Source organism: Cupressus sempervirens, chromosome 10, assembly GCF_028749045.1.
Source record: "Cupressus sempervirens isolate cs-2001-9-10 chromosome 10, ASM2874904v1, whole genome shotgun sequence".
Taxonomy (NCBI): domain Eukaryota; kingdom Viridiplantae; phylum Streptophyta; class Pinopsida; order Cupressales; family Cupressaceae; genus Cupressus; species Cupressus sempervirens.
Genome location: NC_143127.1, coordinates 364,228,630 through 364,254,035, shown reverse-complemented (window position 1 = coordinate 364,254,035; position 25,406 = coordinate 364,228,630). Strand labels below are relative to the sequence as shown.

General features: G+C 37.3%; 1 protein-coding gene across 4 annotated transcripts in view; it reads left to right on the top strand.

Annotated features, from left to right (window-relative positions):
* The window catches only part of LOC149534164 (protein KINASE OF THE OUTER CHLOROPLAST MEMBRANE 1-like), a 117,353-nt gene that overhangs the window by 26,580 nt on the left and 65,367 nt on the right, over nucleotides 1–25,406 (top strand). For all 4 annotated transcript variants that reach the window (XR_016358004.1, XR_016358005.1, XM_089807201.1 and 1 more), the window contains exons 3-4: nucleotides 20,720–21,107; nucleotides 21,297–21,388. Coding sequence is in view for 2 of the 4 variants with exons in the window: in XM_089807201.1 (XP_089663327.1) it covers nucleotides 20,745–21,107; nucleotides 21,297–21,388 (455 nt within the window). In the remaining 2 variants the exon portion in view is untranslated. The remainder of the gene's footprint in view (nucleotides 1–20,719; nucleotides 21,108–21,296; nucleotides 21,389–25,406) is intronic.

Here is a 25,406-nt window from a genome sequence, read left to right as displayed (position 1 = left end):
TTATTACCCTTAGGGTAATGGTCAAGCATAATCAAGCAACAAAAATTTGGTCAACATCATGAAGAAGTTGATTAATTCAAATCAGCGAACTTGGCACAAGGCTTTGTTTAATGCTTTGTGGGCAGATCAGATCACTCTGAAGCGAGCAATTGGAATGTTATCTTTTCAATTGTTATATGGGATCAATGCTGAGATTCCAATAACTTTAGAGCTTCCCACTCTCAAGTTGGTACGTGCTATTGAAGATGAAACTTATTCAGATGCACTGGATAAGAGAATTATGTTTCTTCAATAGTTGGAGGAACGAAGAAAAGACACTGTTGACACACTTGCTGCTCATCAGCAACAAGTGAAAGTTCTTTTTGATAAGAAGGCCAAGTATCAAGAATTTCAAATTGATGATCTTGCCCTACGTTGGGACAAGAGGTGAGAACGAAAAGGAATGCATTGTAAATTTGATTCTCTTTGGCGAGGTTCTTTCACAATTCATCAGATTGTAGTCGAAAATAGTTTTTGGCTTGCATATCATGATGGAACACCAATGCCACTACCTTACAGTGGACAACATCTAAAACATTACTTCCAATAATTATCAGATAAGTACCCCTTGTATATAGTTTTGATTTTTGAGTTGTTAGTTTGGTTTTTGTTTTTGGTTACTTGACTCTATAGCCCAATGGAGTGGATAAAGGCACTTAGAGAACTGGATTCTATGTCACTCTTTATTTCCAAGAACAAATGAGTAACATTCCCTAGACAGAGCCAGCGGTTGTCCTGCATTTTGTCACCACAAAATGTTGGTAACAACACAAAACTTTTTCAAGCTAGTTTCGCGTTTGTCTAAACTTGAATTTGATATTCAATTGCTTAATGTTGATTGATCGATCCATTTCAATTCGTATATCAAATCGTTTTTTTGAAGGCCTTCGTCAAGTCTTTCATTTTGCTTTCTGTCGAGCCTTTGCTTGATTTTTGAAGCCTTCACAGTCCGTTCTTTGTTTTTGAGTTTGCATTTGCTTGTTTTTAGTCCTTTAGTTTTGCTCATGTCATGCCTTTCGTTTTTTTCCTTCGATTTGGTCTAACCTAGAGGTCAATCGGAGTTGTTAGTCAAGAGTTATGCTTGTTTTAATGTGTTAAAAGTGAACATTTTAGGTGCAACAACATGAATTAAAAATATGATGTTATATTTTCAACTTGACATTCATTTTTAGAAAAATATATCATATATTCACTTTTTGTTATGTTTTGAAGTTACTTTTACTTTAAATCTATAACTTAAAGTGACTATAGTTCACTTTATGTTATAATTTTAAGTTTAGTTACTTCTTATTTTTCACTTAAAGTAACTATATAACTGTATAGTTTCATTTTAATTTTTGGTTTTATAAATTAAGTGTTTATTTAAATGTTACTTTAAAATGATGTTTATGTATTATATTTCATAATATGATAAATAAATATTGTTTATGACCCATTTTGTAACCTTTTTATAATTTTAAGTGAATTAAATAACTTAAAGTCTTCATAAGTGTACATTTTATATGCAATAACATATAAAATCCATCAAAAGTGAAACTTTTTACATGTCACTGCATCTAAAAGTTTACTTTGGTGGACCTTTTTGATGTCATTACATCAAATGTTCATCATAAGTGGACCTTTTTGATGCTATGACATGAAATGTGAAGTTTTTATGTCTAAAAATCTAAAAGGTGAGTTACATTTTAAAACATGCATTCTCCTCCAAAAAGTGCGATTTTATTTGGATGCATATTTTAAAACATGCTATGCACCCAAAAAGGTCCGATTTTAACTTGTTGCATATTTTAAAACATGCTATGCACTGCAAAAGGTCCAATTTTGATAAAAAACATGTTTTAAAATGTGTTGTGCCCTTTAAAAAGTCCAATTTTGAAAGAATGCATGCATTTGCTCCCCAAGAACCCGATTTTGCTCATTGTGAGAGATTTACTTAGTGGATTTGCATGACATCTTCTCCATTGAAGGTGTTTTTACTTGGCAATGAGTTTCCTTGCATCAATAATGGATTTAACATGCTGAAAATTGTTTTTGGGAGCTCAATCCTAGGGCACATTTTTGAAGAAAACTCCAAATACCTCCATTTTTAATCAACGTTTTTGCATGAGGATGAATCGATTTGGTCTTATTTGATGATTACATTGCATATTGGTTAACATTTTGGTGTTCAAACACCAAATCGATTTACTCAAGCTCCTTGGTGAAACACATTTTTCATGAAAAACGTCTCATGAGTTTCCATTTGCAAAAATGTTGGATCTTGGATTGTTTTTAGGGCACGTTTTGACATCTTCTAACAAGAACTCCTTGTTTTCTGCCCTCTCCCATTTGAATTTGCAAGGTTGGAAAAAGTCTTACCATTTTTGGAGAGTTTTTCAACATTGGAGCATCTTTTTCCTTCATTTTTGGCACTTAATCTTCATGTAAGTGAACTTCTTCTTCCTTGCTATTTAATTTGTGCTTATCTTGCTGATTTTATGCATGAAATTACTTGATGGTTGCCATTTGTGAGAATCTTTCCCATGATATGAAGTTTTTATTCATTTTCATATTTTTGGTTCTTTCCCAAGTCCCAATTTCGATTTTGACTGTTGAAGTGCATTGCATCTTGGTATGTTTGAGTCTCTTTCCAAAGGTATGATGTTTCTTTTGTGTTTTGTGCTTTGTGCTTGCTTGCCGGTTTTCTCCACTTGGAGAAATTGCAAGTTCGTTTCCAAGAACTTATTTTTGCTTCATTACATGCGAAAACATCATCACGTTTCACTTCCATTTTCCATGTCACAACACTTCGCATCTCATCCCATCACCCGCACTTACATGTAAAGCGCATCCTCCATCCGCATTTGCATGTCATCTCACTTTTCATTCCTCAATACATGTTGCATATACATGTAATCTATTTTCCATGTAATGATGTCTTGAAGATCCTAAGTCATGTTTGAAAATCAGCAATTCACAACAGCACGCATTCCCATGCACAAGCACTTTACTTCAAAAAAAGAAGAAAGTTACAAGTGCTGATGGAAAGTTATTTCGAGTTTACACCCGGACATCATCAAGAAGGTTTTCAAAGTGTTAGAGACTCGAGTTTGTTCTGATCTACAAAGGAAATTCATGACAACTTGAGTGAGAAGTTGGATCACATCAAGTTTTCAAATAACAACGGACAATTCATCAAAGTTAGAGGTTATCAAAAGATGCAACAACATGGTTACCAAGGTGAATGCAGTGGTACAAAGTACATGAATTTCTGATTCGGTGATCATTCAGGATAGCATCGCCAAGTACAAGGTCCTTCAGAACAATCCCTAGGATTGTTTCCTTCTCTTCCGTCTTCTTTCTTCTTCTTTCATATTTGTAATTGAAGAGAATGTATTATATGAAAGTGTGTAGTTACATGTAATGTGAGCCACATGTGTATATAATTACATGTAATGCGAGTTGCATGTGACCCTATATTTTCTCTTTTAGCTAGACTAGGTCAAAGTTGGTTGAGTTGCTCCCACTTTTTCCTCCACCTTTTTCTCAACTTCTTTGTCTATATAAAGAAGTGCCCCCTCATTGTAAAATCATCATTATGTTTATGCAAGAGAGCTCTGGAGAAATTGCACCAACAAAACTTTGTTTTTGTAATCACTATTTTGAGAGAAAGTGAATACAAAGGAGCATTTGATACTTAACTTTGATTAAGTGAGATTGTTATTTGTGTGAGTTGTAAGATTTGTCTATAATTCATCCAAGTTATCTTTGATTCATATTATCTTGTGTTATTGGTAATTGTATCTCGTGAATTGAATAGAAAAGAGTTAAGAAGCAGTTGAAGCAAGAGCTTTGACTAGGAGCAATTGTGAAAGTGTATAGCTAGAAGTTTTGTTTGTAGCTTATATTTTCTTCTTAATTCACAAAATAATTAAGTATTCTTACTTTTAGGAGTCTTTGTGCCCTAATTGTAAAGCGTTTTTCATATAGAAGTATAACCGGACTTAGAGCCAAATCGGTACATTTTTAGTTAGCCTTTGAGTTAGTAAAGGTTTATTGGTATTATTGTTTCTAACTCTTGATGAAAGTGTAGTTAGAGATTCACCCGCCCATTACTCGCTCTACGAGTAAGTGGATTCTTTCTTGAAAGATACAAAGAAAGGATATTGGTAACATCCATTTTATAAAATCTCTTGACTTCTTGCTTACCTTGAGTTGATCCAAGGAATGGTGAGAAGGGGGAGCCTTCCCTTTAAGGTAGGAGAGATGTTGCCTCACACGTTGTAGCTGGTCATCCTATTTTGGAGATTGGATTTTTACCCAAAATTGTTGGTTACAAAATATTCACCCAACATGATTGTAGATGTACTTTGCAATATTCCTTCCATCTTCAATCATCTTCTCCACCCAATTCGGTTTCCCTAGATCCTTAAGAAGTAAGTCAAGACAATGGGCTGCACAAGGGCTCCAAAATAATGTGGGATGCCTCTCTATCAGAAGTCTACTAGCTGCCACATATGCAGTTGCATTATCAGTAACAATTTGTATGACATTAGCCACTTCCATTTCTATTACCACCTCATCCAACATTTTGCATGAATTTTCTGCATTTTTCATTTGATTAGAGGCATCAACAGATTTTAGAAATACCATTTGTCCTTTGAAGCAACTATAAAATTGATGAGTGACCTATTCCTGCCATCTGTCTACCCATTAGATATAATACTGCAACCTTTTTGTTCCCAAACTTTTCTTTGATCTTCCACAAACTGATGAATGTGTCTTACCTCATCATCTAACAATGTCCTACTCACCTCATAAGGAGTTGGGGGTTGGAACCCCTTACCAAACATAGAAATCGAAGTTACCAGTTGATCCCAATACGGATTATATAAAGCATTGAAGGGAATATCACAGCAGATCCAAAATCTTTTGTAATTGCCGCCTTTGTCTTCTCATGCATCTCTTTGTTCCATGCAGTGTCTAGCAAGCTGGGTTGAGCACCAGGAGTTAAGTGGAACCCAAAAGTCTGATAAAGACGCACTCCCACTTCTCGATCCTTATATCCGAGGCCCAATAGAAGAAGAAATCTTTCCACCTGTTTGTGATCCTCTAGAACTAAAAGTCCTCACTGGGGCAGCCATGGCCTCGAAAGTCCTCTTTTTTGCTGCCTTATTTTGTGCATATTTTTGTAGGCTTGTGAAAGCCTCTCTTGTAGCCTTTTCTGGACATGTATCACACGGTGTAATATCATTGTTTCGAACCTTTGCAAGATGGCATTTCAATCGGCTTATGCTTGAAGTTGTATGCTTATGGCAAAAGATACATTCAACTTGTCCTTTGCGTTCTCCTGGGATCCCATATTTCCATAATGCATCCTTCTCTTTGCCACCGACCATCTTTTGAAGGAATAGATAGACTTTAAGCACCTAGCAAAAAACAACCAATTATAATTACTATTAGAACACATAGAATAAAATTTCAAATTACAATTACAAATTATAACAAATATATACAACATTCTTCAAATTGTATATAAAATTAGTAAAATACATAATGTTTCAATAACAAATGTCAATGAGTATTATAAAATAACAATTTTTTTATAGGTATTGCTAACTGTAAAGAAGTTAGTAATACAAACTTTTATTGGTAACTTTAATTTTTTACTATTAAAATATAAATTATAAATATTAGATATGTTAATTAAAAAACAATATTATTATAAATTTAAATTATAGTTGCAAAATAAAACATTAAAAATTAAAATAATTAAGACAAACCGATATTACAATATTACAAAATTATAATAAACAGTAAAATTAAAACTAAAATTTATATTGGTTTTAATTAAAAATAAATAAAATTAAGTTTTAAACAATGAAACATTACAAAGTTTAATTTTAAATAAATATATCAAAAACATTTAAAAAAAAAACATACATGGTTTGAAGTGGATGCAGGCTAGAAGTCAATGTCGACAAATATTGCGAATGCCAAATATTGTGAATGTAGAGAAAGTTGATTGTTGTAGGCAAATGCTAAAGGCAGGAAATGTCAACTATTGCAGAGTCTAAATTGCATTTTTCATGCAAATTTGTTGTTGCCGGATGCAGGTAGCCGCCGAATGGAAGTTCGAAGGAGCTACAAACAACCGTCAAAAAAGACTAAACGAAACACATTGTTTGTGTCAAATAAAACCTAACATGCAAGCACTGATGACTTTTCAACGGTTTTTTGCAACGATATTGTGATTACGATATATTCTAATAATTTCACTTCATTGTTTTCCTTTATTTCACAGCCAATATATGGTGCGATATATTTGGCCTATAAACTGGAGCCGAAACACTATGAGTTTGGCAATATATCGCCAATTTTTGAAACTATGCCTTGAACTATAATGTCTCTTAAATTAAGATAGTTGAATTAGCTGATTCATTAAGAGACATAGTTGAATTAGCTGATTTATTTCTATGAATTTACAGATTTGTACTGAAGCTTTATTCTGATTTATGTGAACATTGCCTTTGGCTACTTATATTTTACAAGTATACTCTGATTGCATTATTGGACAATTATATATTTCTTCATACATTGCAATTTCAATTATTTTTACCGATCTGTAACATAATTTATAATTGTGTAAGAAATTTATGTTTACTGTACAGGGTAAACGAATACTTATCGCATTAATAGACTAGAATGTAGCACAAAGATACTTTATTCATATAAGCAGATATGTAATTCCAATTACAATGATCCATAAATCCATTCGGACGATGTACATATACTTCCCGAAGGGGTGATTTAACTGTCACGCAACCTTTCAGATACTAACTCTACTCGTCGCCTATAATATAGTTTTTGCTGACAACATCATCAACCCCCAAAAAGTAAAGTCGTCTCCGGACAACAAAATAGAGACAACTTACACATCAAAAACCACTAATTACATCAAGTCTCGCAACAAACTAAGAAGAGGGATGCGTCCTTAGTGTGGTAGACATCCTTGGTAATGCTTGTGTGGTAGACGTCTTCTGTGCTCTAAGCTCGTTCAGTTGTGCCTGCGGCACTTGCTACATCCGAGCATCCAAATTCAGTTTGGCCTACATTTGGAGTTCTAGTGCTTTCTTCATCATGTCGGCTATCCTTTGGAGCTCCACTTCTTTTGTATCTGATTCTTTCTTCGCATCCCCCAACTGAGATACAACTGCTGCCTTCTCAGCAATGAGTGTTTCCCGCTCCTCCCAAGCCACCTGCTGGGTGGCCAAACTCGCTTGTACTGAGGCTAATATGGTAGTTGTCTCCTCCCGAGCCCTTATTGCTGCCACTTGATCTGCCTCACTCCTATGCAGACCATAGTACGTCTCTTGATACACCTATACTATCCCTTGCGTGAGCTGCTCAATTATACTCTCCACCATAGGCTCCTAAGTATTCCACTCCTGTCACATCTCTGGGGTCTCTATGTTCGGCCATCCTCTTGCCTTGAAACATACAGAGAAGGCCGTTGGACAACCAACTCGCATAAATGCCAAGACCTGCTTTAACTCCTGTACCATCGACTCCAAGGCGCGTCTCTGTGCCGAGACTACTATTTGTCTACCTCGAGTCAGTACATCTGCTAAGTATGTCTCGATATCCTCCTCCATAGCTGTCGAGGAGTTAGATGGTGTGGTGTGCTCTATAGCCATTGCTATCTCTACCGCTTCCAACATCCTCTCAACCGTGCTCCAGGTTAGAGGTAGGGGTGGTGGTGGTTCCACTGTGAGGGTAGGATGACTCTGCTGGGGCTGGAGGATTTGTCACCTCAGGTACTTCTCTCATGGGTGAGGTAGTGAAAAGTGTTGGTGCTACCGGTCTGATTTTGAATCTCCTACCCAAATACCCACTTAGCTCTTGCGCACTTAAATCCTCGGCTACAGCATCCTCACTAGTCAACAACGCATCGTCTATCGTCACTATTGCATCAGATCCCACTACATCTAAGTGAAATCCGGGTGTCCTCGAACCCACTGCTTCCGCTTGTGTAGGTACCTCCATCACAACCTCTTATGTCCCTACCTCATCATTGGGTATAATTGCGGTTGTATGTGTCTTAGCCCCTATCTCTAGTAGAACTACGACTGTAGCTGGCAAAGCCTCTTGGTCGACCGAAGGCTCAGCAACCCTCGGAGGTGCTGATGCTGGTTGGGCTGATGGCCAGGGTGTTGGTCGCGCTGCTGGTCTAGCTACTATGGTGACTGGGGTTATAACCACAGGCTGTCTAAACTGTCCAAATCTCAGAATGTGAACATCTACTAGGACTAAGTGAGAGTGAGATGTAGCTGCAAGGGACCTCGGAAATAATGGTAGTGGTGCTGTGATAACCTCGACATCCTCATCATCCTCCTCATCCTCCACCTCCTCCTCTGAGTTGTTAGTGTCTTCGGAGGATGTGTCTTGCCACCCACTATCAGTGTTCCCATTCTTTGAGCTCTCTACCTCCTGTCGCAGCCTCTTCTGTCTGATGGCCTTTTGCCCTCTTGGAGTATCAAGGTGCTTCCACTGCATGATCAAAGGCTCCTCTGGTTCTATCGGACCTGGTTTGATCCCCAGTCTATCAATAGGTATCATTTGTGTTGTGGCGTCGAGAAATAGACCAATGGCATAGTGTGGCATATAGAATATTTTGTGCTGCTATGTCATGAACTCATGCATGCGCTTAGCCAATAAAGATGCCTAATCATATACTTTGCCAAGCATGACATTATTCATCATGCTCACCTGTGGGAATGAGATATTTGATGCCCTACTCGATCCAGTGAGTACTTTTTACCAAGTCCATCAGGCAACGCCCGTGTCCTTCTTGTATATCGGATTTCTTCAATCCTCTTCTCTTCGAAGTATCCATTAAGGCTTCTCTTTTTGCCTGAGGCCATTTACCACATACTAGTTCTACTAGCTGCACCTTCACTTCTCAACTTAATTTCTTTGGCTTGTTAAATTTTCTCCCTCCCTGTGCATGACTTGGTATGCCGAACACCCTGGTGAAGTCTGCCGCTGTAAAATATATCACGAGGTCCTATCCCAGATACAGAAATGAACTTGTTCGCAAGAATCGATTGTAGGTATCTAGCATGGTGCAGAAAAAATCCTCAAAGTCGCAAATGCAGAACACTGGCATTTGCAATGTCCCTTCGTATGCTTTCTTTCGCAAAATGGTCATTCGAGGTCTCCTGCCAACACTTCCTACACTCCAACCCGTTCAAACCCTCGAACGTCACATTTTGGGGTGTGAGGTGCGTAGTTGCAGCCGGCTGTACTTGTGCCCTTGCCTTCTTTTTGCTTGTACTTCCCATAATACACACTCCCGATGGTAAAGGCTGTACGTTCCTGTTCATTGTGCTACTGGCTGAATCTTCTAATTTTTTCTTCTAGGCCCTCTTCCCTGCACTCTCTATGACTGTCCTTTCTTTTTCTTTTGTTTGCCCAAAACAAAAGCGGTTGAACGGTTTCACAACTATTGTACCTTACTAGTTGAATCTTCTAATTTTTTCTTCCAAGCCTTCATCCTTGCACTTTTCATGACCGTCCTTTCTTTTTCTTTTGTTTGGCCAAAATGAAAATGGTTGAACAGTTTCACAACTACCATACCTATGTCTACCAATCTTCTGTGTGAGTCCACTCTTTCTAATGCTAGTCGATTCCAGCCGTACAGTAGCCGTGCAATGTCCAAGTTACACAATGACTTTACTTTTAGTGTAGGCCTCTCCAGGTCCGTACAATGTTCGTACTGTGGTGATCCCTTCACCTTCTATGCTTTATATGGTGCTTTCCCTCCTCTCCTTTCTCTCCTCTTCTCTCTATGAGTCTTTTACTTGTGCTAGGTATGGCTGTACGACCTCTGTGGATTGACTTTTATCGTGTTGTATGATCGTACGACGTGCTTTCCTTGCTGTTGTATGAGATATATGGTATCCTGATGCTACTAGCTCTTGATGTTGATAGTGTTGTATGGTTTGGTATTATGTATCCTTGCCACCATACGATGCCTATTTAAGGTAGTACGGTAACGCTATTTTCCTCATATAAGGTCGCACAACACCTTTTGGTATCTTTATGTGTTAAGTCGCACGGTGAACTCGCTTACTCTCTATGCCCCCAGACTATGGTGCGCTCCTTTGCCAGTTCCATACAGTATAATGTACTTTGTCTTCTATGTCCGTATGGTGTACGACCCAAAATAAATGAAATGTTTTCCTGCTTCACTTTCTCCAATAACCGCACGGTATGTTTTCATTCCTTACTCGTTTCATTGGTTGTATTATTGTAGAGTTTATCTCCTTTTGGGGGGTCGTACGGTATATGGTAGGATGGTCTCTTCAAGCTTGCAAGTCTTTCTATACGGTGCCCTTCTCCTGGTCCTACTACTATACTCTTTCCTCTTGTTCACTTTTGTACATACTTATTATAATTAACTATTTTTATTTATTTAGTATTCTTGTATATATATATATTTTAGTACTTATTATTATACCTTTATACTGCCTCTGAGTTATTCGTTCTAGGGAGTCTCCTTTTCTCCCAGAACCTTTTTCTTTCATGGTAGATTTTTAGTTTTGACCCATTTACTGTCTCTATCACCTCCTTTCCATCCAACGTCCATAGCTTTATTGCTCCATTATCGCCCACTTCACGAATTTTATATGGCCCGACCCACTTCACCTTAAATTTGCTCGGTTTGATTTTGTTGCGCCCATTATATTTTGAAACTAATTGGCGTGGTTGGAATCTATTTAGTTTCAAGTGCTTGTCGTGCCATACCTTGCGTCTACATTGTGAAAGTTTGGTGGCTCATTATGCTTGTAATTGTCATTTGTCAAGTTTATTCAAGTTGTACAATCTTTCTCTGAGACTTTCCATATTTCCCAACTTGTTTTCAATCGCTATTCTCAAAGTTGGTACCATGAACTTTGTTGGTACTATGGCTTCCTGCCCATACATCAGCTGGAATAGTGTCCCGTGGTGACTTTGTAAGAGGTATGGTATGCCCATAATGTCGATGGCAGCTTTTTCTCTCAATCCTCTCCTTCAACTGCGCAAGATTTGTAGATTACTGCAACCAAGATTTTATTTGTGGCTTCTGCTTGTTCGTTTGCTCTAGGATAATATCGGCTTGATAGAGAATGGTATATTGTGAATTTTGTGGTCAGTAGCCGAATGACATAATTGACAAAATGTCCCCCACAGTCGCTTGTCAATTGTATCGGGATCCTGTACCTTGTGATGATTTTCTTGTAGATGAATCTTGCCATGCTCACTGCAGAGTTGTTTGGTAGGGCCTGCGCCTCTACCCACCTGGTAAGGGACTCTGTTGCCACCACAATGTACCTGCATTTTCGAGTTTTGCTCATCTTGAGGGGTCCAACAAAGTCCAACCCCCAGCGTTCAAATAATTCTTGCGTGTGTGAAGGGTTTAGAGGCATGAAATCCCTCTAGAGTGGCTTCCCAACCCTTTGACATGTATCACATGCAACAACCCACTCCCTAACATCGTTGTGCACGGTTGGCCACCATAATCCTGCCAAAAGCATCTTCTGTGCAGTTGTAGCTGTCCCCATATGTCCTCCTGCAGGTCCTTCGTGTGCTTCCTTAAATACCTTTGGAATTTCTTCCTCTAGAATACATCGTCGTAAAATTTGGTCGGGGCCCATCTTATACAACAACCCGTTAATCAATTGGAATGTTTGACTTCGCAAAACCAGTTTTCTCCTTTCGCTTGGGGGCATTTCCCTAGAAAATTGCCTCGTCGAAAGATATTCCCCGATACTTGCATACTAGGATGGTAGTACGACAATCTGGAATAGTTGTGCATCGGGGAACTCATCGTTGACTCCTTTCGACAGTTCTCCTAATTTGATCTTCGAGAAATGATCCGCACTTACATGGCTTTTCCTAGGCCGTACAACAATTTTAAATGTAAACTCCTGCAACAGTAGTAACCATCTGCTTGTCCGTCCTTGGATGATCGGTTTGTTCACGAGATATACAGGGCTTGATGATCTACGTAGAATATGAATGGAGTCGCTAGTAGGTAGTGTCTAAACTTCTGCACCATGTACACCATTCTGAGAGTCTCCCGCTCTGTTGTACTATAATTCTTTTTTGCTTTGACAATAGCCTACTTGCAAAGTACACTGGATGGTCCAATCCGTGATCACCTGTCTGTGTCAATGTTGCTCCAATTGCGTAGTTCGATGCGTCGACATGTACATGGAACTCCTTCTCCCAGTTCAGATAAGCTAGGATAGTTGCTGTGGCTAATATTGTTTTTAGTCCCTCAAAGGCTTCATTTTGCACTATTTTCCATTTGTATGGTTCTCCCTTGTAGGTTAGTTTATCGAGCGGGTAAGATATTTTGGCAAAGTTCTTAATGAACCTTCGATAATATCCTATGTGTCACAAGAATGATTTTACCTCAGTCACAGGTTAGTTTATCAAGTAGGTAAGATATTTTGGCAAAGTTCTTAATGAACCCTCGGTAATATCCTATGTTTCACAAGAATGATTTTACCTCAGTCACATTTGTTGAAGGTGGCATTTCCAGGATTACCTGGACTTTGTTAGAATCCATCTTTAATCCTGCTTTGCATACGATGTGTCCCAACAGTTTCCCCTAGAGTACCATAAATCTACACTTTTTAGGTTTAGTGATAGTTGTACTTGTCTACGTCTTTCCATGCATTCCTTGAGAGCGGTCAAATGCTTGTCCTTTGCACTAAAAATTGACCAATCGTCCAAAAATGCTTTGAAGCTTCCGACTGACATCTTGTCGAAGATGTGCAGGATAATTCTTTGAAACGTTGCTTGGGCATTGCATAGACCGAACGACATTCTGTTGTAAGTGAATACCCCATCTACTATGAAGGTTGTTTTGAGCCTATTTGTCATGTCCCCTCTTTAGCTTTATCTAGTAGTGACATGAGAGTTAGCCTATTATGGAGTCTCGTAGGCTGGCAGTGGTGATTAGGGACTCAATCAGGGTTTTCAGCGTCTAGATTTGGTATTACAAGCAGTAGTAGATTAGTTGAGAGCAGTTCCTTGATTTTAGGATGTAGTATCTTTTAGGATGTGGTAACATTTCCAGAATTGAGGTTCTATGAGATCATCCCCTGGTCTCAATTTCAGGAGATTTGGGTGTGTTCCCCATTTTTTAGGAGTATTCGTAGATTTGAGGGTGAGACTGCTAGTTGGCCCAAGTTGTCCGGCATTAGTCACAGGTAGGTGACAAACTTAGTTTCATGTTTTAAAGGTGTTTGGGTTGTTCCTTGGCTACTTGGGGAATATTTTAATATATTTAAATATTCTCCTAAGTTAGCATTTTAATAATTTAAATAAAGCTAAGTTTTTAGCCATTTTGGAGTAATTAGGAGTTTTCTGGCTCCATTTGGATCGATTTGCCTGTGTGATAGCTTGTTGGAAAGAACTCCGTCTCTACTATTTGATTATCACTTGCTGGGACTTGTTTGATGCTTGGAGCTATTTGTCATTAATAAAGTAATAATTTCCTTCTATTTGGATGCCTTTATTGGGGAAATAATGTTATATTATAAAGTTTAAATGAAATCCACTTTAGGGTTCTTTTAGGGTTCGATTTGCCTTGGAGAGGGGATATAAGGAGATGGTAACCTAAAGGTGAGAATCTTTATCATTTTGTCAACCTATTTTGGACGCCATTGCTATGGAAGAGCATTCCTCACTTAGGACGCAAACCCTAGTGTTGAGAGCAGATTTGTTGGGATGTAGCCCTCAACAAGATCAGATTTGAAGGTTCTTATGCATACAGTTTGATCACAACAGAGGATCAATTTGTAGTATTGCAGTCACACTTTGCAAGGAGTGGATTTATAGGGAAGGCAGCCACTTTGGTTCAGCCTAACTTTTCTTTATAGTAGCTCGTAGGAGGAATTCTGGAGTGTTTATTTGCAGCAAACTGGAGTTGTTTTATTGTAGCAGCTTGGGCTCTAGCATTTGAACTTGGTTGGTTGTAGTTAGTTCCCATCTTCAGCTGGTGTCAACCTTGTTTGGAGTACATCTGTATTGGTACTATTTTGAAATAAATCAGACTTTGCTGGTACGGTTTTAGAATCATTTCCAGAATAGTATGTATTGCTGCATATGATTTCTATTACTTCTATTTTATCTATTATTGTTATTTATTCGTTGTAATACCTTTATTCTGAAAAATACAAAAAGAAACAACATTCTTCTACAACTTCTGTCTAGCTCTATAAGATCAAAGAAAAATCTACAAGAAAATATAATTTATATAATCAAACATTATAGCAACAGTAGAGCAAATATCTGTTTGAGACATTTTACTATCTTCTTCTACGATGGATATCTGGTTGTCTCCAGAAAACCCATCCATGAATGAATAAATCTCATGCCCTGCCACTTCCTCCAAAATAGTGTCAGTAAATGGTATGGGAAACGGGTCCTTAATCGTTACTGCATTCAAGCATCGAAAGTCTACACATATTCTTATCTAAGTGGTGTCTTTTTTTAGAGATATCACGATTGGGGATACCCACTCACTCGTTTGTACCCTAAAAATAATGCTTGCTTCAAGCATCTGATTAATCTCATTTGTAACACGTTCAACATCATTTTTGTTCATCTGGTAGGTTGCATCCGTACGGGTACTGCTCCTATTAGTGGGATGTGGTGGACGCATAATTCCGATGGTACCCTTTTTAGGTCCTTATACGTCCACGCAAAAACATCCTTATATTCCATAAATATTTTAAATGCTGCTACTTTCAGGATTGGATTCCAGTGATCCCCTACAAATATATTTTTCGGGTTAGCCTCGTCTCCCAAGTTCATCGTGTTTACTGTGGGTTCTTTGTATTTAATAGGCTTTTCCTCACTAAATGTATGTGTAGGTGTTTCGTTTATCTGCGCCTCTCCTTTCACTTCTCTATATTCCTTCGGGAATTCATTTTCCTCTCCTTTATTACCTTCCTCGACCCCTAACATGTGACAGCTCGGAAAGAGCTCATAGTCCTCCATTTGCCAATGGAGTAGGTCGTTCACCGAACCCAGGTTGTCATTGTTGCCCTCCTTCTAGTCTTAGAATTCCTTCTTCGTTGGGTTCCATTCGTTTCTTCTCTTCGTCACCTCCTTCGCCTTCTAAATCTGATGATGTTGCCTCCTCTCCTAGCATCTATGTATGTAAGTCAATTACAAATCTACGACCTCTATGGACGGAGCGTTTTTTTACCATTCTTGTTTTACTTTCGCCTGTATTAGCCTGCCCCATTTGAGAATGACATCTTTCCCTTTTCTTTCCAATGGAATAACCACGAAGTCTAGTAAGAATGGTTGTGTCCCGATCGTTACTGGTTGTGCCATCAGAGTCCCTAGGGGTTTGATCCCGTGTTGATCGACGGTGAGCAATTGGAATGTAGGTGGCCATAACATAGGTTGCCCCAACTTCTTCCATGTTCCTTCTGGCAGTACATTCACTCCTGACCCTCCATCTATGATGATGTCCATGAGGATGGTTCCGAGAATTACCCATCTCCACTACTACAAGGTGTCTTCCTGTGGTGAGCACAAGTAGCATTGGGTCCGCTATGGTCGTTCCGCTTCCACCTTGTGCGTCTTTTTGTGGCTCTTCCATCGCCAGTGGGGATGGTGTCTTGTTCAAGATTGCAGTCCATAATTGAGGCATTGTTAGAAGGTCATTCAGCTTAATGGGAACCTCAACTTGCATTGCCTGCCGTATGATATTTTGTTCTGCCTGGTTCCTCCTTGAGGTGCCAACAGTGTCCTTTGTTTGCGATTTTTCAGCCTCCATTTCTTTTTCTAATTTTGTTTGCGCTTGTTGCAACCTTTTTCTTTTCCTCTTCCAGATCCGGATACGTTTTCGCTTGCGCGCGAGTGATAGCTAATGTCTCTTCATCACATGTTTCTATACATAACAGTTTCACCCTCATGGTCTCTAGGGCCACACCATTTGCACAACAGTTGCGGTGTTCCCTTTGTAGTATAGTCTCTGGCGAAGTGGCCCTAGAGGTTGCCCACACGACATTGTATCATTGGCCGTCCACTCGAATCATACTGTATGACTTCGGCCCCCATTATTGTTGTCACCACCTCGTCCACGTCAGTTGTTGTTTCGATACCCTTCTAAGGTTGCTGCATCATTTTTCGTATTCATTCCCGCTTCCGAGGTGGATACTTCTTGCATTAGTAGTACTTGTTGGTTTCCCTTGGTTTACATATTGAACGGGCATTCCTTGGTGGAATGTCCCACAATTTGACAGATATCACAAAATTGGTTCTTAAGATAGGAGCCCTTTGTGTGACCCTCCTTAGAATCCGTACAGCACAGTTCCCCTTCTCTCACTTGGCCAGGATTCTTTTTCATGTTTTTGAACTCTTTCATCATATGTAGCATGTCCTGTAGTGCTCGAACCTCTTTACTTGATTCCTCGTCGCTGCTGCTTTTGGAGGATGAATCTTTTTCTGCAGTGATGGTCATAACCCTTTGACGAACCACCTTTTCTTCAACCCATGTGTTGGTTGGCTTTCCATCTTTCCTACCAGCTCCTTCACCTCCTTGCATATACATAGATTGTTTCATTCTTGCCTTATTTGGTACTATGGATTTTCGTTGCTATCTCGTTATCATCCCTGAGTAGTCAAAACTCTACTATGAATTCTTTCTTTATGTCCATCCATGTTCTTAAGTTCTTCGGGTCGGTGTCTGAAAACCAATCGATCGGTACACCCCATTGGGTAGTTGGAAACTGTCGGACCAAGCCATCCTGATCCGTTACACCATTCGTAGTCTAGATTGTTTCACATGTTTTACAATGTCTCAGTGGACCGACCGTCCCATTGCCATTAAATTTCGGCAATTTTTCCTTTGGTCCTACCATTGTTAATTTCTTCTGTATTTGCGGTACTTGTTGCGCACCCGCGATGTTCTGTTGCGCACCCGTGTTGTTCTACTGTGCACCTGTCTTGTTCTATTGGGCACCTACGTTGTTCTGCTGCGCACCCATGCTGTTCTGAGCCCCTGTGTTGTTCTGCACAACCGTGCTACTTCAAACAATCGTGTTACTCTGTGGTGTGAAGAGGTCTTCTGTAATGTCCCCATTTCCAAGATCAATTTTAATAATAGAGTTAATATAAGGAATAAATAAATAGTTATATTATAATTATAATTGCATTCAATAAAGTTAAATAAATAATAATATCTATTTCTAAGATTGAATTTAATAAATAACAATAATAATAAATAAGTATAATAACATAGTTTATCATTTTTATCAAATTGATATAATATAATGTTATATCCATTGAATAAAATATAGATAAATTCTTTAATAAATATATAATTAATAATAAACATATTATTATTATTATTCATGATTATGTGAATTTAGTAACTATCTTAATTATATATTTTCACTAAAATTATATTGATCAAATATTGTAATATAAACCGAACCAATATATGAATGGTCACGACCTTTGATCTATACACATATATAGGGAAGGGATAGCATATTGAAAATCATCCTGGGAGGACTGATTGAATCAAAGGGTGTGAAGAGAACATATCAGCAGTTGGAAGAAGAATACAGATCGTCTCATCATTGCCTCAGTGAATGCAAAAATTTACCACAAGGGATGAATTACTAATTATGTCCCCCCCTGTGAAATCTCAGTCATCTAGCAGAAGAGAAGTCTTGATGGAAAAGGGGGGTCAATATACTCTATCTTCACCGTAAATCATCTTGGCAGAATATGTAAGGTATAGTTTGCAGCCATAGAGGAGGAAATCATTCCAAGATAAATATAGCATCCAGCTCAGCATTCCCTATATCAAAACGTAGATACTTCCTCTTCCTTATTCTCCATTACTAAAGGAAGATCGAAATCTCTAAGAAACACATCGGCCTGTTTGATACCAGTCAGCATTCTGGAAAGGATAGTGAACAAATCAAGAATATTGGAAGACCAAATTCAAGGAGTCGAGCAGAGGGCATCTTTGGAGCAACATACACTCAAACACTGGTCTATTTGGCTACTCGGGCTGAGGGAACTCAATTCATCTCTTAGAGACAATACTACTATTAATGCAAAAATACATCATCAAACCAGCGGTAGAAAGACAGAGCTAAGACTTGCAGATTGCAACAAATGATATGATCAGAATATAAGTTCAAAGCATTGAGATTGGAGGTTATCATAGGTATCACAGTCTATAAATAAAGGTGGCAGTTCACATACCTGTGATCGTAACCTACAGATTTGAGAATTAAGCAAGACACACACACACACACATTATCAGATTTCATATTGAGAGGGAAAGGATACCTTTCTTCATTACCAATAAGGTGTAGAAAATACATTAATAATATTAACAATAGACAACCTAGATTTTTCCCAAATAATATGGAAACTATGTGAAGGCAACATATGTATTAAATTCACTCCCATTCAAACATTAGAAGAACAGTACCAAACAAGTCAACAATTTTAGTGGGTTCCATATACATTGCATCATCGACATTTTTAACAAAAGTAATATGAAGGATATTGTCTAACAAAGAGTGTTGGTAATTTGAATAAACTTGGTGGTATTAAATTGAGATGAAGTAGTTTGTGTTGTATCTTAGTACAAAAAATAGTAAGAAGAAGTTCATAATACTGATATAGGATTCAAGAGGATTGTCCCAATTATTAGTCAACTTGTACTCGTTCGTCAGGTGTATCAGGAACGAAGAGTTCACCCCACACTTGTGCTCTTTCGACACCTCGAGCCATGTAGGTTCCTTCCCTTCAGTTTGAATTCTCTACCCTTGGCGTATACAAATTTAGTAACTCCTCCCTTGTCTCTTCTACCAGATTCAATCTCTGTCAAGTTTACTCAAGCAAGTTCTCTACACTCCTCGGTTTGCTAGGTGAATGCACTCCGTCGGTCAGTGCTCCTTCACCCTCTCAGTGCCCGTTGGCAAGTTGTTGAAACTTTTGTCTTCACTCCGCCTGTTGTGTTAGAATTAATGCTTCTCGTGCTGTGTGTATATCATCCTTGTCTTTTATTTATTCCTATCTTTATTGAAAAAAATTGGCATTAATCTTCATATCACCTCTTTTGTACCAAGTTCGACTGGCAACGACGCCAAATGTTTACCGTATAGGGTAAACGGATACTTATCGCATTAATAGACTAGAATGTAGCACAAAGATACTTTATTCATATAAGCAGATATGCAATTCCAATTACAATGATGATCCATAAATCCATTTGGATGATGTACATATACTTCCAAAGGGGTGACTCAACCGTCACACAACCTTTTGGATACTAACTCTACCATTGGCTGTAATATAGTTTTTACCGACAACAACTTAAATCTTTGTTTTGTGCAAATTGTATTTTTAGGCCCTTTGATTTCTTCTTTTCAACATAATTAAATCAATGGTTACATTGTCACAAATGAATATAACATTTATGTTTTAACTTTGAGCTTAACAACTAACTGCAATACTTTAATTTTATCAAATGTTGGTTTTATACTAATACAACAATTAATTTATAGGAGTATGGTTGGAACAGCAGCTTTATTGTGAATTATGTGAGTTCTTAACTTTGGCTAATAATTATTGATACTTTGTCATGGTTTCTTTTACTCACCCCAGATTCTTAGCTGGTGCTAATTTGTTTGCAAGAGGGATTCTTGAATAAAATTAATTGGGTTTATGAAGAATAGTGTTCACTGATCCTTTGCTTCAGTTACCATTGGATCAGATCTTCTGATATCTGGGATGCTGACACTAGGTCACATCTAGTTGAAGTGTCAATATAAAATATTGGAATTTCTGATCAGAATCAATAGCAGCAGAACTACCCGTGAAAAGGAGTAGATAGTGTGTCAAATTTTTTACCTTTGTGAAATGATTTATGTAGACAAGCTTGTGTAAAGGGTAGTTTGGAACTGCATGTATGTGAATGCTTTCAGAAAATAACCAAATCTTATGAAAATTAAAAATAAACTATTTAAATAGTAATGTTTTGTGTAAATATTTGTTAATAAGCAATAAAGTAGTAAGGAGAATACTGTTTATATGTTAATGGCAACCTCTATGGCTTTGAATGTTTGATACAAAAATACCAATTATTTGTTGAAGAGTGTAAATTGAACTCATTGATGTGTTTATAGTGTGAGGATTTGGGGACCACCCTTAATAATATCATTAAGGTTGATAAGATTTGTATGTAGAGATGGTCAGCTGGTATAATACTGCTTTATCGCATTATATTTTCCAGATTTAGTGTAATATGTGTCAGATTATACTGTTTGGGAAGGTCTTCTCATGAAACACAAAAATACATTTTGCTGAATGAGAGGGGTGCATGATCACTTGAGAGTTCCTACTAATAGTGCATATAAGTTACTGCAATAATTTTGTATCAATGTTTGCTTTTTCTATTTTTCATTTTTAAATCTTTAGAAGTCAAATACATAGTTTTTTATGTGATGATGCATTTGATTGTTTTATGTCGTGGCAAATTTATCCGTCTTCTTCAGGTGAACAATCATTTCATTCCTAGCTCATGGTTCTATGTCAAGGCTTTTGGGAGAATTTTTGAGGTTGACACTAATTACACCTCTATTTTTCCTTGAAACAGGTTTGGATTTATATAGGAGTATAATATGAGCAGCCATACTGGTTCTTCATCTCCATCCAAATCCACTTTTGAATATGAATTTTTGGAAGGAGATGAAAGTCTTAGGACTGTTGCAGCACTACCCATCCAATCCAATCCCTGGATTGACCCTGGAGCCTTAAGGATTACTCATAGAATTGGCAGGGGTCCTTTTGGTGATATGTGGATTGCAACTCTTCATTATGCAGGGGGTCATGATGAACCACAGGAAGTGGCTGTTAAGATGTTAAAGTTCACGAGTGAAGAACAAGCTCAGCCTTTTATGGAAAAATTTCAGAATGTGTTTTACAAGTGTCAGGAAAAACAACATGTGTGTTGGCCATATGGTCTATCTGTAATTCGTGAGAAGGTAATGCCTTTCACAAGCATATTTAAGATCACATTGTTACTGAATTATTTGACTTTTTTGATTGGTGTGTTTTGGTTGGTTTGGTTAGTAGATTCATTAATAGATTCAATTTGGTGAACGTGTGTGCACATACTGACAATGTGATAAGCTCTGCCATCTTGACCAAAAATCCGTTTCAAATTTGTGCAGATTTGCATAGTTATGAAACTTTATGAAGGCTCTGTGGGAGATAAAATGGCTCAACTCAAAGGAGAGCGACTTCCCTTATCAGATATTTTAAGGTGCCACAGCAGATAGAAACATAAGTGTCTGCAAAATTTGATTTTTCATGATGAATAATCTGAGATTCAATTAGAAGAGTGTGTACATAGATGCATGTTTTGTATCCACACACATATCGAGTTGCAGATATGTGATAATTTAACTGCTCATAAGTCTTCTACTAAAGGGATTTGTGTACTACATCCAAAACTTACACTTTTTGATTCAGGTAGTTAGAGGTAACATGACTCAATACTATAGCTAAACTCTGATCCTCCCCACTCATTCTTCACCAATATGGTGTTCAAAATGGCATGACACTCTGTGCATATCTTTTCATCTCTCAGAACAGATTCTTAGCATTCATTGTGAGCTTTGAATCCATGGCCCTCTCACTTAGGGGTGGGTTTTTCACAATTTTCATGTGCTCATCTACCATGCCACATCAAACATGGACAAATTGCCAAAAGCAATGCTGGCTGACCTCTGCCACACAAACAAAATCTTTTTTGGCAAGGTTGCATGGGGATGGGGGTACTTGGGTACTTAGAGAATGGGTACAGGTACGGGTACAGCTATTTTTCAAAATAGGGGACGGGTACTTGGGTACATCAATTTAATATTTATAAAAAATCTGAAACTATGAGTCATAACAATGGTTTATCAAAACAAGAGCAATGATAAAGTCTGCAGATGTAAGGTATTGTTTTCAGTTTTAGATTTGCAATACGTTTGTAATAATAATGTATGCTAAATGTTTTAGAGGCATGACAGAGAAGGAAAACTTGAAACATGAACAAGAAGATCATAATTCATATAAAAATGACATATTGCAAATGATAAACTTCTGACTTGAACAGTGATAAAGTTTACTGTTAATGAGTATTGTATCAAAGTTTCAAACTGATTACGTATTGAATTAAGCTTGACAAGCTGATATGCAAACCAAATTCAGAAATCTTAATCAAGGTCCTTAGCTATGAGGTTCTCCATTGAGTATCCGGTACTTGGGTACATGTCCTAGGGGTGTGGGTACGTGTACCAGTGCAACCTTGTTTTTTAGTGATGGTAGTCCTAACTCACATTAAAAAGCAATGATTCCTAAATTTGTGGTTCTAATGCAAAAGAAACCTCTCTGAAAACTAAGGGCCGTCAGTCTACCAATTCACACTTTTTCAATCCTCAAACAATAATATTTCAAAAAGCTGTTTAACTGGAGATGTCTGTGCAAGATGATTTCCTTTATACAGAGCTGATATCCATCATATATGACTTTAATCAGAAGTTTGATGCGCATCAGTATGGAATCTGGGATAAATTGTTTATTAAAGAACTTGATTTTAGTACAATTCCTCACCAAATCTTGATGGAATACTCTAGTTGCCAGACAAACAAGGCTATACCAGGGTTCTTTGATGCTGGGTTTGATGATGGTTCGCTCATGTTGAATGCTCAGAGTGGTACTATAAATTAGCAAAAAGAGTTAACACCCTGTTCATTCTACTCATCAGAATAAGTAGAAGGGATGTTGTGATGAGAATGTTCTGAATATATATGATCTTTTGTGTCTGATCCTAGGTAATAGGTCATCATGGTTGGTTTGCATACAATGTTGGTGGTTGAAGAGGTCTCAGTTCAATCTCCGGCCCTTTTAGACATATAGCACTATTGCAATGGGCACAAGGAATAGCAAACTACTCTCCAAAGCTAAAGAAAGGGATTTGAGATGCTGCAAATGTAAATTTTTCATCTGGCTCTTTATGGGCACGTGCAAAAAGGAAGAAATTCATCAAGAAGATCATTCACACAAAGGGCTTAAACCCTGTTAACGACACTTGATAAACTGAGGAATGGGTAAGTTTATCATATATCTTAGACAAGGAAAGAACAAATTGTCTCACTTTCCATTTTCAGGTCTTCTGACAAGGGTACTGCTGGTATTCAGCCTCTAGTGGACATTTACACCATTGCAAGAGGTAAAGTCTCCTAAATCTGGATTCACTTCACAGTGCATTACTATGCCCTGCTTGATTGAACCACAAGAATTTTGGTTCTTGCAGACCTTATAACTGGCAAGTCTATTGTCTCAAAATTCTAACTCAGAAATTTTGTTCCTACAAGCTACACACCTTATAACTATCAAGTCTATTGCTCCAAAAAATTTGCTCCCTTTTCATCCCCTCCCCTCTACAACCTCTTAGCCCCAAAGGCTTTGCCCGCCTTCTGTTGTCCTGCATTTTGTCACCACAAAATGTAGGTAACAATACAAAACTTTTTCAACTTAGTTTCACTTTCTTTGAGTTTAGTTCATTATTTAATTGGTTAGTATCGATCAACCAATCGTTCCCAATTGATATAATGAACCCTTTTACTGAAGGTTTTCGTCAAGTCTTTCTAGTTTTTCTATTTTTTGAGCCTATGCTTGATTTTTGAAGCCTTCAATGTCCTTTTTCTCTTTTTTGAGTGTGTTCGTTGGTTTTTGGTTCTTTGCTTTTGTTCAAGTTATTGCTTTCGGTTTTCCCTTTGATTCGGTATATCTTAGGGCTTAAACGGAGTTGGCAATCAAAAGATATGATCATTTTGACATCTAAAAAGTGGACCTTTTAAGTGCAATTGCACGAATCGAAAATATCATGTTATATTTTGAAGTTGACATTCACTTTTTGAAAAATATAACATAAATTCACTTTATGTTATGTTTTTAAGTTACTTTATCATTTTAATTTTTCACTTAAAGTAATTGTAGAGCACTTTATGTTATATTTTTAAGTTGAGTTGCTTTTTAACTTTTCACTTAAGTGACTATATTAACTATTAGTTTAATTTAATTTTTAAGTTTTAAATCAAAACATCTTAATAAATATTGCTTTTAAGATGATATTTGCATATTATATATTAACTATATAGTGCAAATATTAATTATTTATGATCCATTAGAGTAATATTTCTTCAAAAATTAAATTGACATGTGCTTAATTCATCACTTAAGGTGTGCATAACATGTTTACAAGCATATTTTCATCAAAATATGCAATTGCAGCCAAAAGGTTTGATTTTGAACGAAAATGCAATATGAAGACACATAAAACATGTCATTGCATGTGTTTTAAAATATGCAGAGACTCCAAAAGGTGAGACATGCATATTTGTGTATTTTCAAAACATGCAGTGACCTCCAAAAGGTGCGATTTTGCACTAAAGGTCATTTAAGAGCAAAATTTAAAACATGCACTTGCACCCAAAAGGTGTGGTTTTGATAAGGAGTCTCTTTTGGTGATTTTAAAACGTATAATTGCACCCAAAAGGTGCGATTTGTCTTTAACTCCGTGAATATGTCTTCAAGAAACTTGAAATTGAAGATTCAAGGGAAAAAAAACTAGATGCTTTCCTCCTCCAAGAACACGTTTTTCATAAAAAATGCTTAGATTTGTCCATATAATGGCTTGAAATCCATCACAAGGGGGACTTTTTTGAGTTTTAATGCATATATATGCGTTTGGGGGTCTTGATTTTTCTTATCCAAGTCAAAAATGATCAATATATGCATTTTTTAATCACTTTTTTGTTAAAAACGTCCAAATTTTGGAAGAACACATTTTTGCCTTTAGATGTCAAAAAAGCTACATTTGATGCCTTTTATTAATCACGTTTTTGCTAAAAACGCCCGAAAAATGGGGTTTTTTATCCACTTTTATGCGTTTTGAAGTCACGTTTTTGCATTTGGGTCCATGTATATACATTTGGGGAAGACTTTTTTGCATTCCTAAATGAAACATGACTCAAATATATACTTTTTTTGCCACGTTTCTGCATGAAAAGGGCACGTCTTTGTTTAAAAAACTCAAAAATTGATATTTCCAACCCATACGTTTGGATCAATAGGGGTTGTTTTTGAGTTTCAATCCATGCTATTGCCTTTGGAGACCACGTTTATGGCATTCTCATGTCAAATTTGACCCTTCATTTCTCATTAATATTTGTTGAATGCAACTATGAAAAATGTCAAATTATTGTTTGAGAATCCGGATTTGGAGGAGA